General features: G+C 57.0%; 1 protein-coding gene and 1 non-coding gene across 2 annotated transcripts; both read left to right on the forward strand.

Moving 5' to 3' along the window:
* The first annotated feature begins 249 nt into the window (after positions 1–249).
* WNT10A (Wnt family member 10A) lies at positions 250–17,003 on the forward strand. Its single transcript, XM_051786625.1, has 4 exons — positions 250–433; positions 3,195–3,457; positions 11,350–11,726; positions 16,448–17,003. Exons 1-4 carry the CDS (start codon positions 375–377, stop codon positions 16,913–16,915), a joined length of 1,167 nt encoding a protein of 388 aa, XP_051642585.1. The 5' UTR covers positions 250–374; the 3' UTR covers positions 16,916–17,003.
* TRNAV-GAC (transfer RNA valine (anticodon GAC)) lies at positions 13,969–14,041 on the forward strand. Its single transcript has one exon. It is a non-coding gene; the product is annotated as a tRNA-Val (tRNA).
* Positions 17,004–20,522: the final 3,519 nt, after the last annotated feature.

A 20,522-nucleotide genomic window follows, 5' to 3' on the forward strand; every position in this document is an offset into this window, starting at 1 on the left:
GCGGCGGGGGAGAGCACCCCGCGGGCCGAGGGCCCCCCCGGCCCCCCGGTGCGTCCCGCCATGGGGGGCTGAGCCGGGGGGCTGTGCGCGGCGGGGCGGTGGCGGGCAGGGCGGGGGGCGCGCAGCCCTCGCCGGGCTCGGAGGGCGCCGGGGCGGCGGGAGGCGGGGGGGGCATCCCGGGAGGATGGCAGAGCCGCCCCGGCGAGCCGAGCCCCGGCGCGCAGGGAGCCAGTGAGAGGGAGGAGAGGGGAAAACACAAACAAGCAAACAACCCACAACAAACAAAGCGGGCAGAGAGCAGCGCCGAGCCCCGCCGCCCCTGCCCCAAAGGCGCCCGCCCGCCCGCAGCCCGCACAGCCGCTGCCCCAGCGAAGATGCGCCCGGCCCTGGCCCACGGACTCTGCTCGCTGCTGCTCAGCCTCTGGGTACCCAGGTAGGAGCTGCACCCCCCCATCCCCAGCCCCGCCGCCGAGCGCTCCGGCCCCACGGGAAGGGCGCCGGGAAGCCGCCGCGCCCAGTCCCGCACCGGGGGCGGTCTGCCCATGACGCTCCGGGGGGGTCCTGCCGCCCCGGCCCGGCCCCGCACGGTGGCGGCCCCCCGCTCAAGGCGCTGTCAGGACCGCTGCTCCCCCTCCGCCTTCCCCTGTCCCGACGGAGCGCCAGCTGGATGCGCGGCTTCCCCCATTCCGGGAGGCTTTCCCCCTTCTTCCCCGGCCGGAGCTCCTCCAGCACCCTGCCTCCAGCCTGCCTCAGTTTCCCCCCTTCACCTCGGAGGACGGGGCGATGTCGGCAAGGATGTCACTCCCGTGGGATTCGGTACCCACTGAATCGCCCTGTGTACCCTCCCTGGTTCCGCCGATCCTAAAGGCGAGGGGGATAAGAAGGGGCTGATCGCTTTCCAGAAAACGGTCCCCCAACACTCACCACCCCTGCCTGTTTCCAGCTCCCCTCGGCCCGCTCCCAAACTTGTGCACTGCAGGCAGCCAGGGGTTAACCCTGGTGCTGATATGAGTGTGTTTGGGGGGGTATCCCCCGCCCTTCCCCCTCCCTCTAGCCCCTTTAAATATAATTTGTTAACGTTGGGACTTGTATTAATTAAAGCAGCAGCCGCTGCAGCCTGTGACCTGGGGGCTTGTCACCGTGAAATCAAGTTTAAATCCAGATTTCAAGGGGGAAGAGAGCTGGGGGAGCGCTGTGTCCTCCTAAGTGTGACAGTGACAGCTTCTTGCCGGTCCCTGGCCCCCTTGAGCCCTGGGTGGAGCAAAACGCAGAAGGACTTGCCCTCTGCTCTCTGGGGCCCCTGCCTCAGTTTCCCTGCAGTACAATAGGGAGAAGGACCATAACATTCCCCCCCCCCCCATCCCGGGATGCCCTGGAAAAAGATGGCAGGCACGGTCTCTGGCTCAGGACAGGCAGAGAACAAGGTCCTTGCAGTGCTTGGGGCAGGAGCTGCTGGGCTTGGGGATGGTGGTAGCTGCGCTCTGCTGTGCATCTCATGTCAGCCAGGGCTTGCTCGACAGTGTGAATGAGCATAGGAAGCCGGGCAGATTTCCTCTCCTGTGTAGGGGCTTTGGAGGGAGGCACCCCCTTCCTCTCTCTTTGCTCCACCTCGACTCTTCCTGTTGCAGTCACTGTGGATTTGCACTGGGGTAGACCTATATACCACCCAGAAAAGTGGTGGGATGGGTATAAACACCCTTAGAAAGCTGGAGAAAGCAGCAGCCTGGCCCTGACAGTTCTCTTTCCTCCTGAGCAAGCTGTAATTCAGCAGGGACCCTGGGGCTGAACCCCTCCTCCAGAGCTGGGTGAGTGCTGAGCTGGGGAACTCAGCTCCTGATCCCCGACAGCTGCTTCTGTCCATGCACCTGCACCAGGTTTGCAGGATTTGAAGGAGCAGAGGGGGAGTAACCTTTCTCCCCAAGACCTGGCAGTTGCAGTCCTTCCTCCAGCATGCTCCTCCAAGTCTTGTTTCTGAAATCCAAGTTCAGAGGGCTTCAAGCTCCTTGCTCCTCCTAGGGTCCTAGGGTCCTAGGGTCCTAGGGACCCAGCTCTTGACTGTCCCAGGGAAAAGGGAACCTTTCCTGGAGAGAGCTCCCAGCTGGGACCAAGCTGTCATGAGCAAGCAGCAGTGTGGTCCTAAGCTCCCAGTGGACCCTGCTGCAAGCTGCTGGATGCTGCTTGGCATCCCACTGCCTGCTGCTTGCTTTGTGGGTCCTCCGCTTGGACACTGTTGATCCCAGGGTCCTTCAAGCCATTCCCTGCAGTTGGGCAAACACTTCCTACCATCTCCTTCTCTGTATCCATCTGTCATGTGTACTGCTGTCTTAGCTCCAGGCATCTGTCTCTGGACATGCTTTGTTTCCCCACATCCCACATCCCATCTTCTTTCGTGTTTTCCCAGGTAGCCTCTATATTTGTATAAGTACTTGCACCCCTGCCATGAGTCATGTGCTTCTCCTTGCACCCATCCATCTGCTGGTCTTGGTGCTTCTGTGGCGACTGGCATCGGGTTCAATGGGGCTAGGATGTGATGGTGGACTTGGGATTGTTGCTGGGATCTTGAGGGTACTTTGCACAGTGCTTGGCTCCAGGTTTCACTTCTGAGCTGAAAGGAAGAGGTTGGTCCCTTTATTTACCTCACTTGGGAGGACCAGCAGTGTGGGGGGGATACAGAAGATGCAGGGGGCAGATCAGCCAGCAACAGGGATGGAGCTGGACCTGGAATGAGCCTCCTACTCCAGGGTCTCTAGATTCTCCCCAGGGGAAAACCATGCCTTCTAGGGAAGGTGAGCTGGGGCAATCTGTGCCTGAGAATCTGCACTTCCTGGCCAGTGTGGGAGATCCCTGGGGGAGCACACAGAGGGAGTGCAGCCTTGGGAGATGCTGGGGTCCAGAGTCAGGAGGGCCAAATTTGGCTGCTGCTGGGCACAGGCGGCTAGGATGCCTGGGCTGTGCTCATGGGGTTGGAAGGGATTGCAGCCCCAGTGCTGCTGGGACATCTCTGCCTGGCAGAGCTGCCGTTGTGCCCAGGGTTTTCCCAGCCTTCCCTAGAGGCAGTGAGCACAGTCTGTCCTGTGTAGTATCTCCCTTCTCCATGTGTGTCCTCCCCCCAACTTTTCCCCCTCCCCAAATGGAAAAATGAGTGGTTGACACATTGCTTACTCTGAGCTCAAGAGTGTCCTTTTCCCTCCCAGCTCCTGCTCCAATGAGATCCTGGGCCTGAAGCTGCCGTCGGAGCCAGTGCTGAATGCCAACACGGTGTGCCTGACCCTGCCGGGGCTGACGCGGCGGCAGCTGGAGGTGTGTGTGCGCCACCCTGACGTCACTGCCTCGGCCATCCAGGGTATCCAGATTGCCATCCATGAGTGCCAGCACCAGTTCCGGGACCAGCGCTGGAACTGCTCCAGCCTTGAGACCAAGAACAAGATTCCGTATGAGAGCATAATTTTCAGCAGAGGTAAGGATGGATGGCTCCCCTCCTCTCCCTCTGTCCAGCCCCTGCTCTTAGGAGCCCTCATGGGCTCCCCACGGGCTCCTGCACAGCTCTTCCTTGGCCCAGGGGATGAGACCAGCTCTTCAGCATCCCCATGGATGAAAGCAGAGAAACCTCAGGGTCTGACAGACCAAGGACCACTGCACTGTGCAAAGCTGCTCCATGCACCTTTGTGCCTGCGTTGGCCCTTGTCCTGAAATGCTCCTCCCTGACCAGCCCCAGCTGCTCCTAAGGCTCCTTCCAGGCCCCACCACTTTCTGGCATCTTCTCCCTCTGTGGAGCAGGCTGATATTTGGAGCAGTGCCATGGGTGTGCAGCATAGTTGGTGGGTCTGAAGGTGGATGCCATGCTTTGGGATTTGATTTGGTGGATGCAATGAGCGTCTCGGCTCATTCCTGCTCCAGGTATGGTGTTTCAGTGTGTCATGGTGAGCTGAAATGCCACTAGCTGAATGCTAGTGGGACATACCTCTGTGAGCCTGTCACCCTGGAGTCCTCGCCTTGTGTTGGCTTTCCAACACAGAGAGCTAAGGACTCTGTTTTGTGGGACCCTAAAGCATGGTGACACAGGAGGGCAGGGATATAGGCTTTCCTGGGGGCTCGTCTTCCCACAGAGCCCCCAGCTGTCCTGCAGGGAGAGCTCTCCTAGCTCTCCACATTCTGCCAAGCCCTGGTTCCATGGTCTCCTCATCTCCCTTGCAGTCATGGCTGGCTCTGCCTTTTTCAGTCTCCCTGATGGATACTCTTTCCCTCAGAAGCCGTCTCTGCATGCAGAGGGACTGCCCTGCATGGTGCAGATTAAGGTTGTGACCTGATGGGTTCTTTTACAGGACATGAATGTATCTTCTCACCTAAGTACCCTTTCTTGAAGCCTGGGCCTCAGCACACTTCTAAGTGCCCATTGTCTCAGACCATGGGCAGGAGAGGATGATATGGTACCAGTGGCATGCAGTAGGGTACTGAGGGCAGGCAAGGTTCCCAGCACACATATCACTCTTCCAGGTCCCAAGGAAGGTGAAAACTATCAAAGAAACTGCTCACCTACCTGCTTTGTGAACCTTCTAGCTTAATGCCCAGCAGAGTTGTGTCCATCCCCTCTTCTCTAAACATCCACATCTACATCTTCTTTCCCTGGGACTACAAGGAGAGTCTTACAGAAGAGAGATTGGCAGCTTGAGGCTTACATGCTGTTGAGGAGATGTGGTGACAGGAGCCCATAGGTGGCTGTAGCAGGTGGGGAGATGGCTGGAGAGGGGGGCACAGAAGCATTTTGATGTCTGAAGGTCCCTCATGTCCAGGGCAGCCTGGACAGCCTCACTGGACAGTATGCTACCTTGGAGCATGTGTTGCATCATGGCTGTGGTCCTGCCATGGAGCAACCCTGGTCACTCTCAGAACCTTGGTGCCTGGAGAAGGGCAGCTTCTCTTCCCTTGTGAGCAGCGCCCAGGTTAGGGCCTGGCAGGGAGGGTGGGGACTGTCAGCCCTGATAAGCATCGAGGTATTTCCAGGTCCTCTGAGGAATGCAGTTCACTTCTAGTCTCCTCGGGGCGGCAGGAGACATCGACTTGCTGGCTCAAGTTGCTTACACACCCAGACAAGCTTCCTTGCTCTGGCTCCCACCAAGCTGGGTGAGAAGCACCAGCAGCAGAGAGCATTGACCTACATCCCTCACTCAGCCCACCTTGGCTGCTGGGAGCCAGTGACTTGCATCTCACTTGTGTCTTATGTGCCACTGCAGTCCTTCCTGCTGTCAGGGCTGTGACCGATGGGAGTGGGGACTTCCACAGACCCTGGACTCTTGCACCAGTCCTGAGCTCTTGGATATGGCTCAGCCCAGGCTCTCAGCACTGGTGGGATCCCATTCTCTGGAATGGAGACCCAACACCCAGTAGCAGGGAAGGATAGAGGTAGGGCTGGAGCAGCAGAGCAGGCAGGCACCTCATGGCACTCCTGTTTTGGCAGCAAAGGGTGCAGGATGAGCCCCAAGCACCCAGGCTATCCCGTGCAGTTGGTCAGAGCCATTCTGACATGGAGCAAGCCTTGAAGCTGGTGTCCCTCAATAACAGTGCTGGAGCTCTGAGTTCTGCCTTCCATCTGTCACAGATGCAGCCATCAGAGCAGGGATGCTGGATGCATCTCTGGAGCCTGGTACTGGAGGAGAGGCGAGTGGTGGAAGCGAGGGGTGTGGACTCTGCCGTTGACATTAATGCATCTGACCCCCGGGGACCAGGTCTCTGCTCTGCGCCCTGCCGCATCCTTGCCGTGCCTGGGAACGCAACGTGCTTGTAGGATCATTGTTTGTAACCCGAAGTGACAGACCCCTTTAATCTTTCATTCCTTTTCCCACTTCTTCTGCCATCAGTTCAGCCATGCATGAATCTCACTTTAAATTATTTGTAGCTAGCTTCTCCCTCCCACTCTCCCCACTTGGCTCCTCTCCCCAACTCTGCCCCATCCTCCTGCATCTCTCACATCTTCCCCAGTAGGGGCATGAGCTGGGCAGGGCATAGCACTGTCCCAAGCTGTCCTACAGTGCCTGTCCCACACTCTGTCCAGTATCCAGGGGGCTCATCCCCCTGGGGATGGAGCAGAGGACAATAGCAAATGAGTGCCTGTCTCCTCATCCCACTGAGCTGATCCCAAAAGTTTGAGTGCAAGCCCTGAGGAGCCAGGAAGGAGCAGAGAGGTTTCAAGTCGGATAGGGCTAAGAGTCTGGAGTGGCTTCTGGGCAGCATAGCTGGTGACAGGGACACTGACAGCATCCTGGGCAGAGCACAGACCTGCCAGAGGCAGCAAGGACATGCTTCCATCCCTGGGGTGCAGGGAACAGCAGCTGTGAGGCCCAACAACAGGTTAGCAGAGAGCAAGCAGAGGGGTGCCCAGAAGTTAACCATCCCTGCTCTCACAGAGGCCCTGGGTTCTTTTGAGACCTGCCATGGTCTGTGGGTTTTTCAGGTTTGGTCTTTTGGTGCTGCACCCTTGGGGTATGGGATGTCCCTTGTACCCTTTGTTGAGTCTCCAGTGCCATCTGCACCCCCATCCTCCTTGGCCAACATCCCTTCCACGGGCATCCAGGCTCAACATTGCTGTTGCAAATACTCGTCCAGTCTCTCCAGGCTTCTCAGATGGCTGCCTATGTATTCACCACCCTCCTGCCCATCTTCTGACACAGTCACTGCTGCCAGCACCCTCCAGTGCTGTCCCTGGTCCCATCCCTCTCTGCTGTACCTCCCTCTCACTCCATGTGCTGGCTTGGTTGACAGAGACATCTTCTCCTGGCCCCAGAAGATGTAGGAGGATGGAGCAGTGAGGTGGAGGCAGGTGGCTGCATCTGCACTGGCAATGGAGATAGGTCCCCTGCTCCTGCTCTAAGGGTGAGCAGCACAATTGTGTCCACCTCGCTGGAGGGATGGCCTGTTGCTCCTGGTATGTGGTCCCACCACAGCATCTGTGGGCTATCAGGCACTGTGTGGCTTGACTGGGCTGAACCATGCCTGGCTGCCTGCGAAAAACCAAGCTGTGGATGGTGGTGGGTCACTGAGTCTTGGTCCTTGTCTCGTATGCATGTGCAATGCCAGCTGGGCTGGGACTGTCTGGCTGCCGGGCAGGGGCTGTCTGAAGTGTGCTATGGGACTGACTTCTCCTTTGCTTATCCCAACCTATCCCAAAGGTTGCTGTTCCCTGCAACCTTTCAGAGCTATATGGAGCTCTGAAAGAAATGGGACCCTCAAGGAGGGGCTGGGTGTCGAGGGGACATGGATGGAGGGAACACAGCTCTGGAGTGCAGTATCTCCTGGTTCCTGCAGCCTTTGGAGGGATGGGTGATGCTTGCATGCCCTGTGCCCACCTTAGAAGGGCTCACTGGTGCCAAGGGGTCTGCATGGCCATGGCCAAATCTTGATTTCTTACAGCAAGGAGTGGGGAACTCCCTGCAAAGCTGGAAACACCAGGTGCTGTGACCCAGCCAGCTGTGAAATGGAGCTTGGGGAGTCTTTCCTGTGTGCTGAGGGAGGCAGGTGCTGTTACAGCTATCCGGGGAGATGCTGCCAAGCTCAGGACCCCAGCACCCAGCTCTGCACAGTCCCAGCCAAGCTCCAGTGCCCGCAGACCGCAGCGCCTGGCCTGGCGCACCTGCAGCTGGGCTGCTGGCAGGATTTTGTGTACCCCCGGGCAAGCCAAGGGCTTTGCCCACCTGGCCCTGAAGCACATGTGGGTGCTTTGGGTGCTTGGCTTCATCCCTGTGGGTGCCCCCATTCCCTGGACCTTCCCCCCACTGATGGGTGCAAGTGAGACCCTGGGGCCCAGGCAGCATTCCCGAGGATGCAGGGCTGGGCCTGGCTCCCTGCACCCTGCACAATGGAGAGGGCTGCTGGCTCAGAGCACCATGGACGAACGAGGAGCGAGGGCTGCGGGCTGTCCCTGGCACATTCAAGAAGGTGCAGGGAGGCAAGTCGGGATCTGCAGGGAGGCATTTAGCGCCTGGTGCTGGGCCAGACCCTGGCAGGTTCACCTGCAGTTTAATTAGGGAGAGGGGAGGGAGCAGGGCTGGGAAAGAGGCAGCGTGTCGGGACTGGCTGTCTTGGCAGGACTCACAAGAGGCGCCGGGTGAAGCTCTCCTCTGCCTTATATCAGGACTGGGGTGATATGCCCACAGCTCCTGGCAGCTACGCCCCACTCCTTGGGAGTTCTGCCCATGAAGGGGACAGCTGAGCATCCCTGGGGTACCCTAGGGTGAGCCTGGATGAGGCTGTCCTTCCTGCTCCCTTGATCCTACTCAGTGATGGGTGCTGTGAGAGAATTGCTGCCTGGGTGTGATGGTGAGCTGTGAGAGGAAGGCCACAATTCCAGCTCTCCCTTGCCTCCAGACCATGGAGCCCATAGCTGTGCCTGAGCCAGCCCTGTAGCCTTCATCCCACATCCACATGAGAGATGGAGGAACTGCAGCAACCATGGCAGAGCCAGTGCTGCTGGGACTTGAGGTCCTGTTAAATGACCCCCTACCTCCTAGGCACATCTTGACGGGGAAAACTTTCCCCTGCTAAGAAAGCCACTTTGGGATTTGACCTCAGGCTGGGATTTCAGACTTGTCCTCCTTGCCCAGCACAGGCCTTTGAGTACATGGCAGGCTGGATGCCAGTGGTGGTGTCAGGGGGGCATCAATACTTCTAATTCCTCCCACAGCTATACCTCTTCTGTGGTCTCTGGAGGGATATGGTGACTCAAAAATCACTGCCAAGGTCTTAGGTGGCTGGGGTAGCTGGAGAGCCTCCCTCCAAAGGGCTCTGGGCTGGCTACCACATGCTGCTCTCAGCTGCGGTTCCTGGAAGCTCCCACCCTCACTGAGCCCACAAGGCTGGTGGTTGTCACCTGCAGCCATGTTGTTCATTGCTTTGCTTCAATCCTCTGTCTCTGGTGTGGCTGGGGTAGATCAAGGAATCTAAACTGAACCTCCAAGCAGAACCATGCTGTCATGGCTGCTGCAGTCCCAGTGCTGCCTTAGCCATCTCCTCCCCTTTTCTCACAGCTCCCCATGAGAGCAGGCGAGGGAAGAAGGCAGAGAAGGCAGGGAAGAGTGGCGAGGCCAGGCAGAGTGATACTGAGCAGGGAAATGACCATGGCAAGATGGGAACAAGACTCCCGGAACGCTGTGATGTTGTGCTCTGGGGGCCAGTCTGTCGCTTGGTCACAGCCTAGAGGATGGCAGCTCCAGGGCAAGGACCCATACCTCATCCATCAACTCTCATATGGTTGAAGAGCAGTAGAGGAAGGAGGACTGGGGCTTGACCCCAAGGTCTTCCCAGCCATGGAGGACACCAAACGAACCTGACCTCTTTACGTGTAAGGAGACGGGCTTGCTAGACGGACTGGGTGGGGTAGAGCTTCTGTCTGGGCTCCAGAAGGGATTTTAAGGAGATGCCACATGGGAATTTATTTGTTAGGCTGGAGAAATGTGTGAGAAAGAGGCTAATGGGAAGGCAGGGCTGAGAGGAGAGTGTTGTGCTGGGTGCAGGGTTTGCTGCCTCCATCCCCATGCACCGGCTGTGCGAGGAGCTGGGGATGCTGAGCAGGGTGGCATTGACAAGTTGGGCTGTGCTCACCATTGGCTTATGAAGGGCTGGAGTGGGCCCAGATTGTGGAGTCAGAGAACTGATATGGGGAGCATTTGGGAATCAAGGAGACCTTTCTGTGCTGGTTCTCCATCCTCCATTGCTCACCTGGGGACTGAAGTTCCCCAGATGTGGGCATTCCTGCTCTAGCAGCGCTGTGGGTGTGTTGCAGGTGCTGCCTGCCAGCGCTCTCCCCAGGGAGGCTGCACGGCACAGTGTACGCACCAGCAGCCCCATTACCTGCCCGCTGAAAAATGTTGTTCAACTTGTGCATGGAAAGAGGCAGGCTGAGAGCAAGCTTGTCCCACACCAAGGGGAAGCTGGGAGAGACTCCTGCTGGCTTTTAAGCAGCACCTCGTTAATTTTTTAAATGCACCAGTGTCAAATTAACACACAAAAGAGCAGCATGACTTTAAATGCAGGTTTCCGAGCTGCATTTCATTTCCCTTTAATAAGATCATAGTGTTTGCTCAGCGGGCAGCAGCGAACCACGGAGGAGACATGCGTGATGGGGAGCGCTGCCAAGGACAGGCGACGGCGGCGGGGAGCGGTTGTGCTCTCACCTCTCCTGACTCCGCAGTGCAGGCAGGGAGCTGGCAGAGTCCCTGCCCAGGATCTGTGCTTTGGGGTGCTCACCCAAGGCCCCCATTTGATGGCATGGATCTGCTAAAGAAAGTGCCCCAAAACCTATTATCTGTTCAGCTGTGGCAAAGCCAGGGCTGATCAAATTGCTCTTGTCCAACAGAGGGAGAGAGGCTGGGAGCTCCAGCTATTTGTTTATTCACGTGTGAAGCAACAGCACAAAATCTGGTTCTCCCTCCTTTCTTGCCTCGTGCTGGGGCTGGTCACTGTGCACCAAAGCAAAGGGCACTGTGGGCTCCCCGCTTGGCCTGCGAACTACAAACAAAAATATTACTTTGCATTTCAAATGAAATAGAAATTCCTGGGTAGGAGGAGGTCTTTACCTGACTTCAGTGAAACCAAGAGATCCTCAGGCAGCCCAGCTCGCAGCCCCACAGAGCACCATGGAGCCCCTTCTCTGGGATCTGTCCCTGTCCCCATCTACCCCATTCCCAGCTAATGATGCTTGCGGACATCCTAGCTCCCCCAGCGTTTAATGACAACCAGCTGCCGGCCCTGGCAGTGCATGGTGTGGTCATGGCATGCTCTAACTGACTAGGGATGCTTATTTTTTTTCCACCGTGGTATCACATTTAGAGCTTCTTGTGGGAGCTGGCGGGGCTCAGGGAGGGAAGGGACATGGACAGACGAATGGGGCTCGACAAGCAGTGCTGCCTGCTCCTGTTACTGCCTGATCTGCACTCTGCTAGTAAGCAAAAGTGGCCCGTTCCTCAGCAGAAGTATTCCTCAGCCAGCATTATATTTAATGTAGTAGGAAACTCTGAGTGGAGTGGGGAGGAGGTATTGCCTCAGAGCCATGACACTGATGCCTGAGCAGCTCTGTGGTGGCATCTCCTGGGGTGATGTGAGAGCAGGGTGATGGTGGAAGCTGGGGTCCCAGCTGGGGCAGGGCTGGGCTTCAGGGCAGCAGTGTGTCCTGGTGAGGATGGGGCTGGAGAGCACAGAGTGGGGATTCACTTATGTTCCAGGTGGAAGCTGGTGCATCAGGAAAAACCAAGACACAAGCTGAACCTCTGACTCCTTACACCCCAGCATGATGCTGAGCTCATCCAGCCCCCACAGGGGTCATGCCACCCAGCCTGAGCCCCACTCTCTCCTTCCTTGCAGGCTTTCGAGAGAGCGCTTTTGCCTACGCCATTGCCGCCGCTGGTGTGGTGCACGCTGTATCCAATGCCTGTGCCCTCGGGAAGCTGCAGGCCTGTGGCTGTGACCAGAAGCGCCGGGGTGATGAGGAGGCTTTTCGGCGCAAGCTGCATCGTCTCCAGCTGGAAGCCATGAACCGTGGCAAAGGCATGGTGCATGGGGTGCACATGGAGCACATGCCGGCAGAGACCCCCGGCCTCCAGGACTCCTGGGAATGGGGAGGGTGCAGCCCTGACATAGACTATGGGGAGAAGTTTTCCAAGGATTTCCTCGATTCCCGGGAAACCTACAGGGACATCCACTCTCGCATGCGGCTCCACAACAACCGTGTGGGCCGGCAGGTGAGTGGAACAATGGGGAGAGTTGTGGGGAGATGGTGGTGGGAACAGGGTCCCCAGGACATGTGTGGAAGGGCTGTGAGGGGCTCATGCTGGCTGCCGTGGGACACGTGTGAGGCTGGGATTTCCCCCAAGGCACACTCTCTTCCCAGTTTTGCCCAAAGCAAAGGCAGTGATGCCCTTTGAGGGGCAGGGCTGCAAAGAGGTGTCTGTCAAGCATCTCTGCTGGGAAAGGTATCTATGAGCATTGCTGCTGTCCCCTTGCCAAGGGACACTGTCCCAGGCCACTGTCATCTGCCTGTGCTGCAGTGGTGCTCCTGGGATGGCACAGCAATGATTCCAGCTCCTGCCTCTCAGGCACTGCAGTGGAAGGGAGCTAAAGACAGGGAGGAAAAAGTCACTGGCATCATGGGGACACAGCACAGATTCTGTAGCACCCACCCACGTCTCTGCCTCTAGAAAGAGAACCGGGGTCCTGAGGAGGCAGATGTGAGCAAGACTGAGCCAGGCAGTGGGCGTCTATACCAGCTGGGAAATGCAGCATCCCCTTGGGAGCAGAGGTGACAACCCACAGCCTCATCCTCCAGATCTAGAGGGGTGCTGGAGCCTGTCCAGGCAAGCAGGACAGCCTCCCCTCCATTCTTATGATGTCAGGTCTTGTTAAAGGTACTAATTAGTACCTCACTCTGTCTGGAAGCTGATATTTAAAAGCAGCCTACACTGGAGCCAAGAAGCATGCAGGCAAGAGAGGCTGGGAGGATGGCTGCATTTCCCTGACTGCCTTTACTCCCTGCAGGAGCCTGGAGGACCCCATCCCGTGAATCTAGCAGGATATTTGTCCCCAAGACCCCAGCCACATGCTGCCAGGGCAGTGCAGGGGGCTGTGTAGTGGCTGCATGAATAAATAATTAAAGATCAGAATTCCACAGGGAGTGTTTCCTTGGGATGGCTCAGACATTTGGATGTGCCTCTTGTTTTGAACATGTTTGAAGGCAGCTATGATGCTGCAGAGCCGGACTTTGATGTGTGCCCTTCCCTGGTGCTGGAGCTGAGCTTTACCACCCTGGAGAAGCCATCCCAGTTTGGCCAAGCTCTAAATGCTTGGGGAAAGCAGAAGCTTTTGTCTCGTTTGGCTTTTTTTGCTTGTGTGTGGTGAAGGCTCACTCAGTCTTATGCAGCTAAATCCTCTGCAGGCTGCTCTGCCCCAAGTTGGGCAAGACCCCATTCCAGTTGTGACTCCAGCGCTCATCCTGACTCCCTTGCATCTCTGCATGCACCAGATCTCTGGGACTCTTGGCAGTGCTCAGAAATTTGTGGTCTGTGTTGCCTGTTTCCCAAGGGAAATGATACAGGCCCCTGCAGAAGGAAGGGAAGGTGAGAGAGGAATATTTCCTCTAGCAGTATGTCACGAAATGTTTCCTGTGGGATCCAGCAACAGCAAAAATGCCTGGGGTCTGCTTATCCTCAAGGGCGGGCAGGCATGGGACTGGCAGTGTCAGCTCTTGGTGGCTTCAGAGAGAAGATCTGGACTAATGGAAGAAACCTGGGAGCTAGAAGCAGAGGCAGAGTGGGACTGAAGGAATAAAGGAGGGAATGGTACCAGTGCAGGTGGGAAAGCAATGTCTGGACAGGGTGCCCAGCTCAGGGACCTTGCTGAGATGAGGGTATGAGCCATGTGCGAGTTGGGTTGTGATGGCTGTGGGTGCCAGGCATTGGAAAAGGAGATGATGCTGTGCCTGGTCTGTGCCTGTTGGTGCCATGATTATTGCCAGGGCTGGTCCTGGCCTTCCGCATTGCCTGGGGATGGGTTCTCCAGGTCCTCACCCGCTCTTTTAGCAATGCTGTGGGTCCCACACCCACCCAAGCCCCCCTCAGTCCTAGGACCAATCTTTCTGCTGTAATAAGGAGCAATCTACTGGGATTTCCCAGGAAAGGAATAGCTGTGCTGGATGCAGCAGCTCTGTGGGCCTCCCTTCCAAGTCCTTAGGCTTGAATCCCTTTAGCAGAGCAGTGATGTGGATGCTTGTGTCGTGCCCTGCCATGCACCATCCCTCTCCGTGCACCAAGTAGCTGCAGAACCAAAGCTTTCCAGCATCTCACTGATTCTGAGCATCCTCTCTGTGGTTGCCATGTGTCCCAAGGGTGCTCTGCCTATGGGTGAGCCTGTCTCCCACTTCAGACACTGCAGTGCTGGAGGGAGGTGACAATTCCATGAATGGTGGCATCCAGATGTTATAAGATATGGGTTTCTGTAGTGTAGTGGTTATCACGTTCGCCTGACACGCGGAAGGTCCCTGGTTCGAAACCAGGCAGAAACATCCAGATTGTTTTCCTTTTATTTGCTTCCAGCTATGAAGCTGGGGAGTGGATTGCAGCTGCAGGGGATGTGCAGCATCCTCTGATAGTGGCAATGGTCACCTTGGTCTTGACTTGGAATAGGAAGCCCTGATACAACTATTGGTTGGTCCAACTCAAGATGAGATGGGAGTCCTGCATCTCTGAAAGGGAGCAAGCTCCCCAGCAAGGAGCAGCAGGAGTGTGAAAGAGACTTTGCAGGTCCTCCTAACTCACCAGATCAGAGAGGGAGAGAGGATGAAAGGAAGCCAGGAACTACCCATTACCCTCACAACAAAGACTACGATAAAGCTCTTATGAGCGTGTCTGGGAGGAGCTGGGAATGTGCGAAAGAAAGCACCAGCGAGTCCAGGCATGTGCCAAACCTGGGTGTCTATGAGACAGAGAAAGGACGTGGCCAGGTAGGGGTGCATGGAGAAGATCCAATGGCAAAAGCATGGGACCAAGTCTTAGATGGGTGCTTCTTGGATATCCCAGCTGTGTCAGGGTCCTGTCCCCTCTGCACTGCCTGTGCAGGAGGGAGAGAATAAACTGTCGCTGGTCAGGGATGGATGGGTATTGTGGTGCTGGGGCTTGGGATACTTAGGTGATGGCTTAGGTGATGGAGATTGCACACACATGCCACCTTTTCCAGCCCCTGCTGCAAACAAATGAGTCCCTGTCCAGCTGTCACACCACCGTCCTCTCCATCCCAGTGGTGACCATGCCAGCCACAGCCCTATATGCAGAATTTTCCTGGTCCAGCCAATGCAGCAGGGAAGGAATGTGGGAAAGGATGGGGTGCCAGTGTCAGTGTGTTCCCATGGATGGTGACAGGGATGGTGGCGAGCAGCTGGTGTTCTGGCTGGCACACCCAGGACATGGTGGAGAGGCCAGGCAGCTCATTACCTGTGAGGTGGAGGCTCTTCCCAGCAGGAGACAGGACTCTCAGCAGGATGAAAGCCAAACTCCAGCCCAGCCCAGACCTCTCCACCATGTGCCCCGAGCTCCAGGCATATTTCCCTGACCTGCCTTCATTACCATAAGTGCTTAGCAACAGGGAGATTTACTCAAAAACAAGAAAACAAGGAATAAAAACTACTTACCCCTACCAAAACAAGGCACTCCTGGAACATGTCTCCCTCAAGGAGGAGGCAGGAACAGGCAGCATGTGGCAGGCATGAAGCTGGGTGGCTGGGCAGGACTAGCATTGTGGGAACAGGACCTTGGGCAGGGCCACGTGTCCCCTGGAATCCTCTGAGCCCCAGAGCGTAGCCCTGGGTGGGGGGATCAGCCTGTGATATTCTGCAAGCCCCAGCTGAGCTCCTAGTGGTGTTTGGATGTCCGCATGAGAAAGGGACTTGCTGAAACCTGTGTTAAGCACATGGATATGGGGGCACACAGCCCAGCAGGGAACCTTATTGGGACAGAGCAGAGGACGTTATAAACTGCCTCTTTCCAGGCTGTGTGAGGATGTGTGGCCATGACGTGCCCCTGGAGATTGATGGTTTGGCCACACTTGTAGGGATGGTGTATCTAGGGGGACTCCAGCATGCAGCCTGGGGGCTCAGCAGTATTGCCCAGGGATCCCAAGGAACTTCTTAACCACCACAGTAGCCTCTGGCCCCTGCTTGAGCTCCTCTCTCTGGCCAGCCCAAACCACAGCCACAGCCCAGCCCACACACCCTGGGCCCTTTGCGGGAGGTGGATGTATGGCATAAGCCTCACTGCAGCCTCTACAAACCACAAGTCAAGGCTGTGAGGATCTCCGATCCCTCCTTGGAATTTGGGTGGTGGTGGGAGACAGTGCCTCAGCCTCCACGGCGCTGTGGCCAGGGTTGGAAAGCCAGAAAGCAAGCAAGAGCTAAAAGTGGAGCTGCTCCCAGGACTCCTGGAACAAGGGCTTTATGGGAGGAAAGCCCTGGGGAGGGGAAGGAATCCCTCTCACCTGCCCTCCTTGCAGTGCTACTGGCAATGAGGTGAGTGGAAGACCCTTGCACTGGGGGGTCCAGTGCGGCTGCAGCCACACTGGCTTTTAACTGGGGTCCAGGATAAGGTTGATGCTGTCAGAGCTAAGCAACAGTGAAATTCAGGCTCCTTCTCCTCCCTGTGCTCAGATAGCTCACCTTGTCCTTTAGGTGCCAATCCCTTGCTGAAACATAAAGGCCAGCTGGTACTGCCAGGGTGGGAAGGGACAGGGTGTGGGACATGAGTGGCACTGGGCACAGCAACAGGGTGCAGCCTCACTGGCTTTGCAGTTCCAGAGCTCTGATGGCTGCTCATGCCAGCCCTTGGTGTTCCCATAGTGCAAATGCACACATAGCTCCATGGTGGCTTCTCCAGTCCCAAAAATGCATGCTAACCCCCTCTGTCCTTCCTTCCCCGCCCAGGTGGTGATGGACAACATGAGGAGGAAGTGCAAATGCCACGGTACCTCAGGGAGCTGCCAGCTGAAGACGTGCTGGCAGGTGACACCCGAGTTTCGCCTGGTGGGGTCCCTGCTCAAGGACCGCTTCTATGGGGCCACCCTCATCCGGCCTCACAACCGGAATGCCGGGCAGCTGGAGCCAGGCCATGCTCGGCATCGCCGCCGGGCTGGCATCAGCGAGCTGGTTTACTTTGAGAAGTCACCCGACTTCTGCGAGCGGGAACCAGCCCTGGACTCCTTGGGCACCCAAGGGCGCCTGTGCAACAAGACCAGCCCGGGCATGGACAACTGTGAGAGCCTGTGCTGCGGCCGTGGGCACAACATCCTGCGGCAGACACGCAGTGAGCGCTGCAACTGCAAGTTCCACTGGTGCTGCTTCGTGGCCTGCGAGGAATGTCGTATCACTGAGTGGGTCAGTGTCTGCAAGTAGCCAGGCAGTAATGGGTGCCCACCCCAGGGTGCCAGGGACAAGCACGCCTGCCTGCGCCAGGGGAGGGAGATGGGGACTGGCGCTGGGGGGGAGGTGGAGCTGCAATACCTGCTTCCCTCGGCTTCAAGGGAGCAGGAGAGGAGATGCTCAGCACCCTCCTAAATCAGCACTTTGTTGTCACCTGGGGAGGGCAGGGCTGCCCGCTGCCCCCTCAGCCCCACACAAGAGCACCAAAGCTCCCGGCCCCGGGGAGCGCACGGCCATGCTGTACAGACCGCCGACACCAGCACCACTGGGGGGGGGCGGAGGGGGGGCATGGGGGTGGGGGAGTGCCCGCTGGCACCCAGCGGCATGCAGCAGGGTGGGGTGGGGGATAGCAGGGCATGGGGAGCCCAGGGTGGGAGGGAAACAGGCTGGGGGGACGACACACACACTAGCACTGTGCACAAGTTCCTCTAACCACGAGCGAGGCTATGCTCTGAGCAGGATGGGGGTGGAGCATCCCATGGGATGGAGACGGGGCACAACTTCCCGGGCTGGGGCTCACCTCTACCAGGACAGAGCCTGGGCTTGCTTGGGCCGTAGCATTGTGGCTGGAGTGGAGGGTGCCTGGGGCTGTGCTGTGTGTGTCTGTGTTATTATATGGTAAGTTATTTTCTGATTGTGAATAAAAGTGGATTGGAGACAGCACAGGTTATTTTGGGGTGCAGACCCTGCTCTTCCTGCTGCCCAGGGCTCTCTACTCCTGTAGGGTGACAGAAGGATTGAGGGGGACCCTCAGTGCTGCTGACCTACTTGTCTGAGTTTTCTTCCTGGTGCTCTACTGCCATCCATAATAACCACCCTCTTAGCTGTTTGTAGACTGGCAGGAGGTGGGGACCCCCTGGAGGGACACCAAACCCTTACAGGGTGGCTGCTGGGAGGCTCCTGCCCAGCTGGATGCATGCTGGACCCCATCAATCCCATGGGAATCCTGGCTGTTGCCCCCATGCCCATACTGGGGCTGGGGGCTGTGCCCTCCCGGGGAGGGATGGTGGGGCAGGAGAGCAGGGAGAGGGGAAGCCAGCAAGGGTGGGCCAGACAATGGGGGTCCACAAATGGCAGTTTGCTGCGGTGGTGGGGAGGGCACCCATCCGGCTGCAGCAGCCTGCAGGGGCCAGGCAGTGAATCATGCTGCTGCTATCTCCTGGCTGATAACTTCCCCACTCCTCCCACGGCTGCGCACCCCTTGGGGCTACACAAAAAAAAATAGAAGTGAATTAAAAAAAAAACTAAATCAAGAAGGAAAATACCAGGCTGAAAGGAAGAGAGCGCCCCAGGCCCAGCAGGGAGTGGCCTGTGTCCTCATTTCATAACGCTTCCAACAGGCAGCCAGGGCTGGATCAGCTGGGACAGATGCACTGCATGTTGCCACCCCTGGGCAGGAGGGCTGGTTTTGCCCTTCCAGGAGGGACCAAGTGGATGGGTTCCTTGCTTCTGGAGCCAACTGTGTTTTAGGGGCTGAGGAAAAGAGGAGGATACCGGAGGTGCTGGAGGGAAGTCCAGCTCCAGTGACCTTGTGGCACCTTTGTGGCTCTGTCTGCCTGCTCAGCAGGGACAGCAGGACAACTGATCACCCCAGTGGCTCCCTGCAGCAAAGACTTTGGGCTGGTGACGTTGCAGAGCCAGCATCTCAGCTTGGGGTTTGGGGTATCCAGGCTTGCCTTGTGGAGCATGAAAGCAATGTTGTTCCCATGGGGGGAATTTGGTCTGACAGGGCATAGTCCAGCAGTTCATTTTCCCTTCTGAGGTCCTGCTTTTCCATCTCCATTATCCATCTCCAGTATCAGGGCCCTTTTTCCAAATCCTCAAGACCTTTGCCTTTTGGTCTTTGCCCCAAGCACTGAACCCCATGATGTCCCCCTCCCTCTCAGGCTGGTCAAACCCCTCTGTCCCCAGGGCTGTGCTGCTCAGGGCAGTGGGGCTCTGCACATTTATCATGCTCCAGCACTTTGACGTTGGCTTCCCACCTCCCAGGGGCTGCTTTGCAAGTGCCTGTGATCTGAGGGCTGCCTAAGGTGATGACTGACTCACCACTGAGCTCTCCCTGCACTGCACTGGCCCTTTCACTCCCCTGCTTGCTAATCCCAGGCCACCTGCACTGCAGCAGCTGGATCCCAGGACATGACACCCCTGTAAGGGGACTGGAATGGCAACAAGGTGTGTTTGATGATGCAGAGAGGTGATGCAGGGCAGGGCTGTTGCCCCAAACACATACCACATCCCCCAGTGAGGGACCAGGCTCTGAGCATCCTGGATCTGCAAAGACTGCAGCTTGCTCTCCCCTCGCCACCCTGTTTTGGGAACATAGCACTGTCAAAGAGCATATCAGTAAAGCTAGCACAGCTAGGGTGAGAATCCCAGCACAGTGCCTACTGCTGTTTGGTTCTGCAGAGACCCTGTCTGAGCTTGGGACCCAGGGACATTCAGAGGCAAACATAAGAAGATCCCTTGGTCTTGGTTGGTCTGCGGGCGGCATGGCTGGGGTGCAAGCACTGTGCTGTAGGGGTGCTTTGGGCTGCAGGCAGCACGCTCTGGGTGTAGGCAGCTCCAGGGCACAGGCTTTCTGGTTGCAGGATCGTATTTCCTCCCGGAGCCAGCTGGCTTCCAGTGCAATACCAACCTTCAAGATCTGCTCTGTGGCTTCCCACGCTGAGTGTCTGGGAGCCACAGGCAAGAGGCCAGTGTGCCTGTGGTTACAAAAAAGTGTCCCCATGCTCCTCTAACTGGGAACCAGCTACCAGGCAGCCATCCTAACAAACACACTGCTGGGCAGAGAGTGTGCAGGACACCTCCTTTCCCCACAGCCACTGCTGAACCTCCAGAACCAGTTGCCAGTGAGGGCTTGGCTCCCCATGGTCAACACAAACTTCTCTTCCACAAACTAGCCTCCCTGGTCCACCAATGAGATTTGTCCCAGTCCCATGAAAGGGTGATGTTTCTTCTCATGGAGGAACTATCTGAGCCTGCTGAGCTGCTCCAGCCTTGCACATTCTGCTGCATGGCCCCCTCATTCCCTGTGAGGGACATCTCCAACCTGAAGAGCACTGCACGTGGTTCTGGGCTGACATGGGTAGGGTTCAAAGTGATTCACCCAAGAGAGAGAAACGACCATCAGTGTAGAACAGCCCAGGCACATTTCCAGTAGAGGGGACAAGATTTTCCCAAAGCTTTCTCATCATGTTCCTGCAGAGGCAAATCACTAAGAGAGTTCCAAAACTGAAAAAAGAAATGGCCATTCTTTTCACATGCATGTCATGAAAAGGGCACTGAAGGCTTCTAAAGAAGGCAGCAAGTCCATGCTAGCAAAAGCAGGTGGAGCTTGCTCCAGTTTCATTAAGTATTTTGGCCCAAGCTTTAGAAGTTCCTCCGTCCCTGAAGGTCCCTGTTGCAGAAGACGCCACCAGCCCAGTGGCTCTGCTAGAGCCACGTATGAAGTCCAGTGGTTTTCTCTAAGTTTGAACTTCCCAGTCCCAGGGGCAGGAAATCTCAGATTTTCCAGCAGGCCAAAAATAAATCTCACTTGGTGCCCCTACGGCTGTGGAGAGCAAAGGGAAAACCTGACCTG

Source organism: Manacus candei, unplaced genomic scaffold (assembly GCF_025592945.1).
Source record: "Manacus candei isolate 608988 ecotype Guabito, Panama unplaced genomic scaffold, ASM2559294v1 h1tg000023l, whole genome shotgun sequence".
Classification (NCBI taxonomy): Eukaryota; Metazoa; Chordata; class Aves; order Passeriformes; family Pipridae; genus Manacus; species Manacus candei.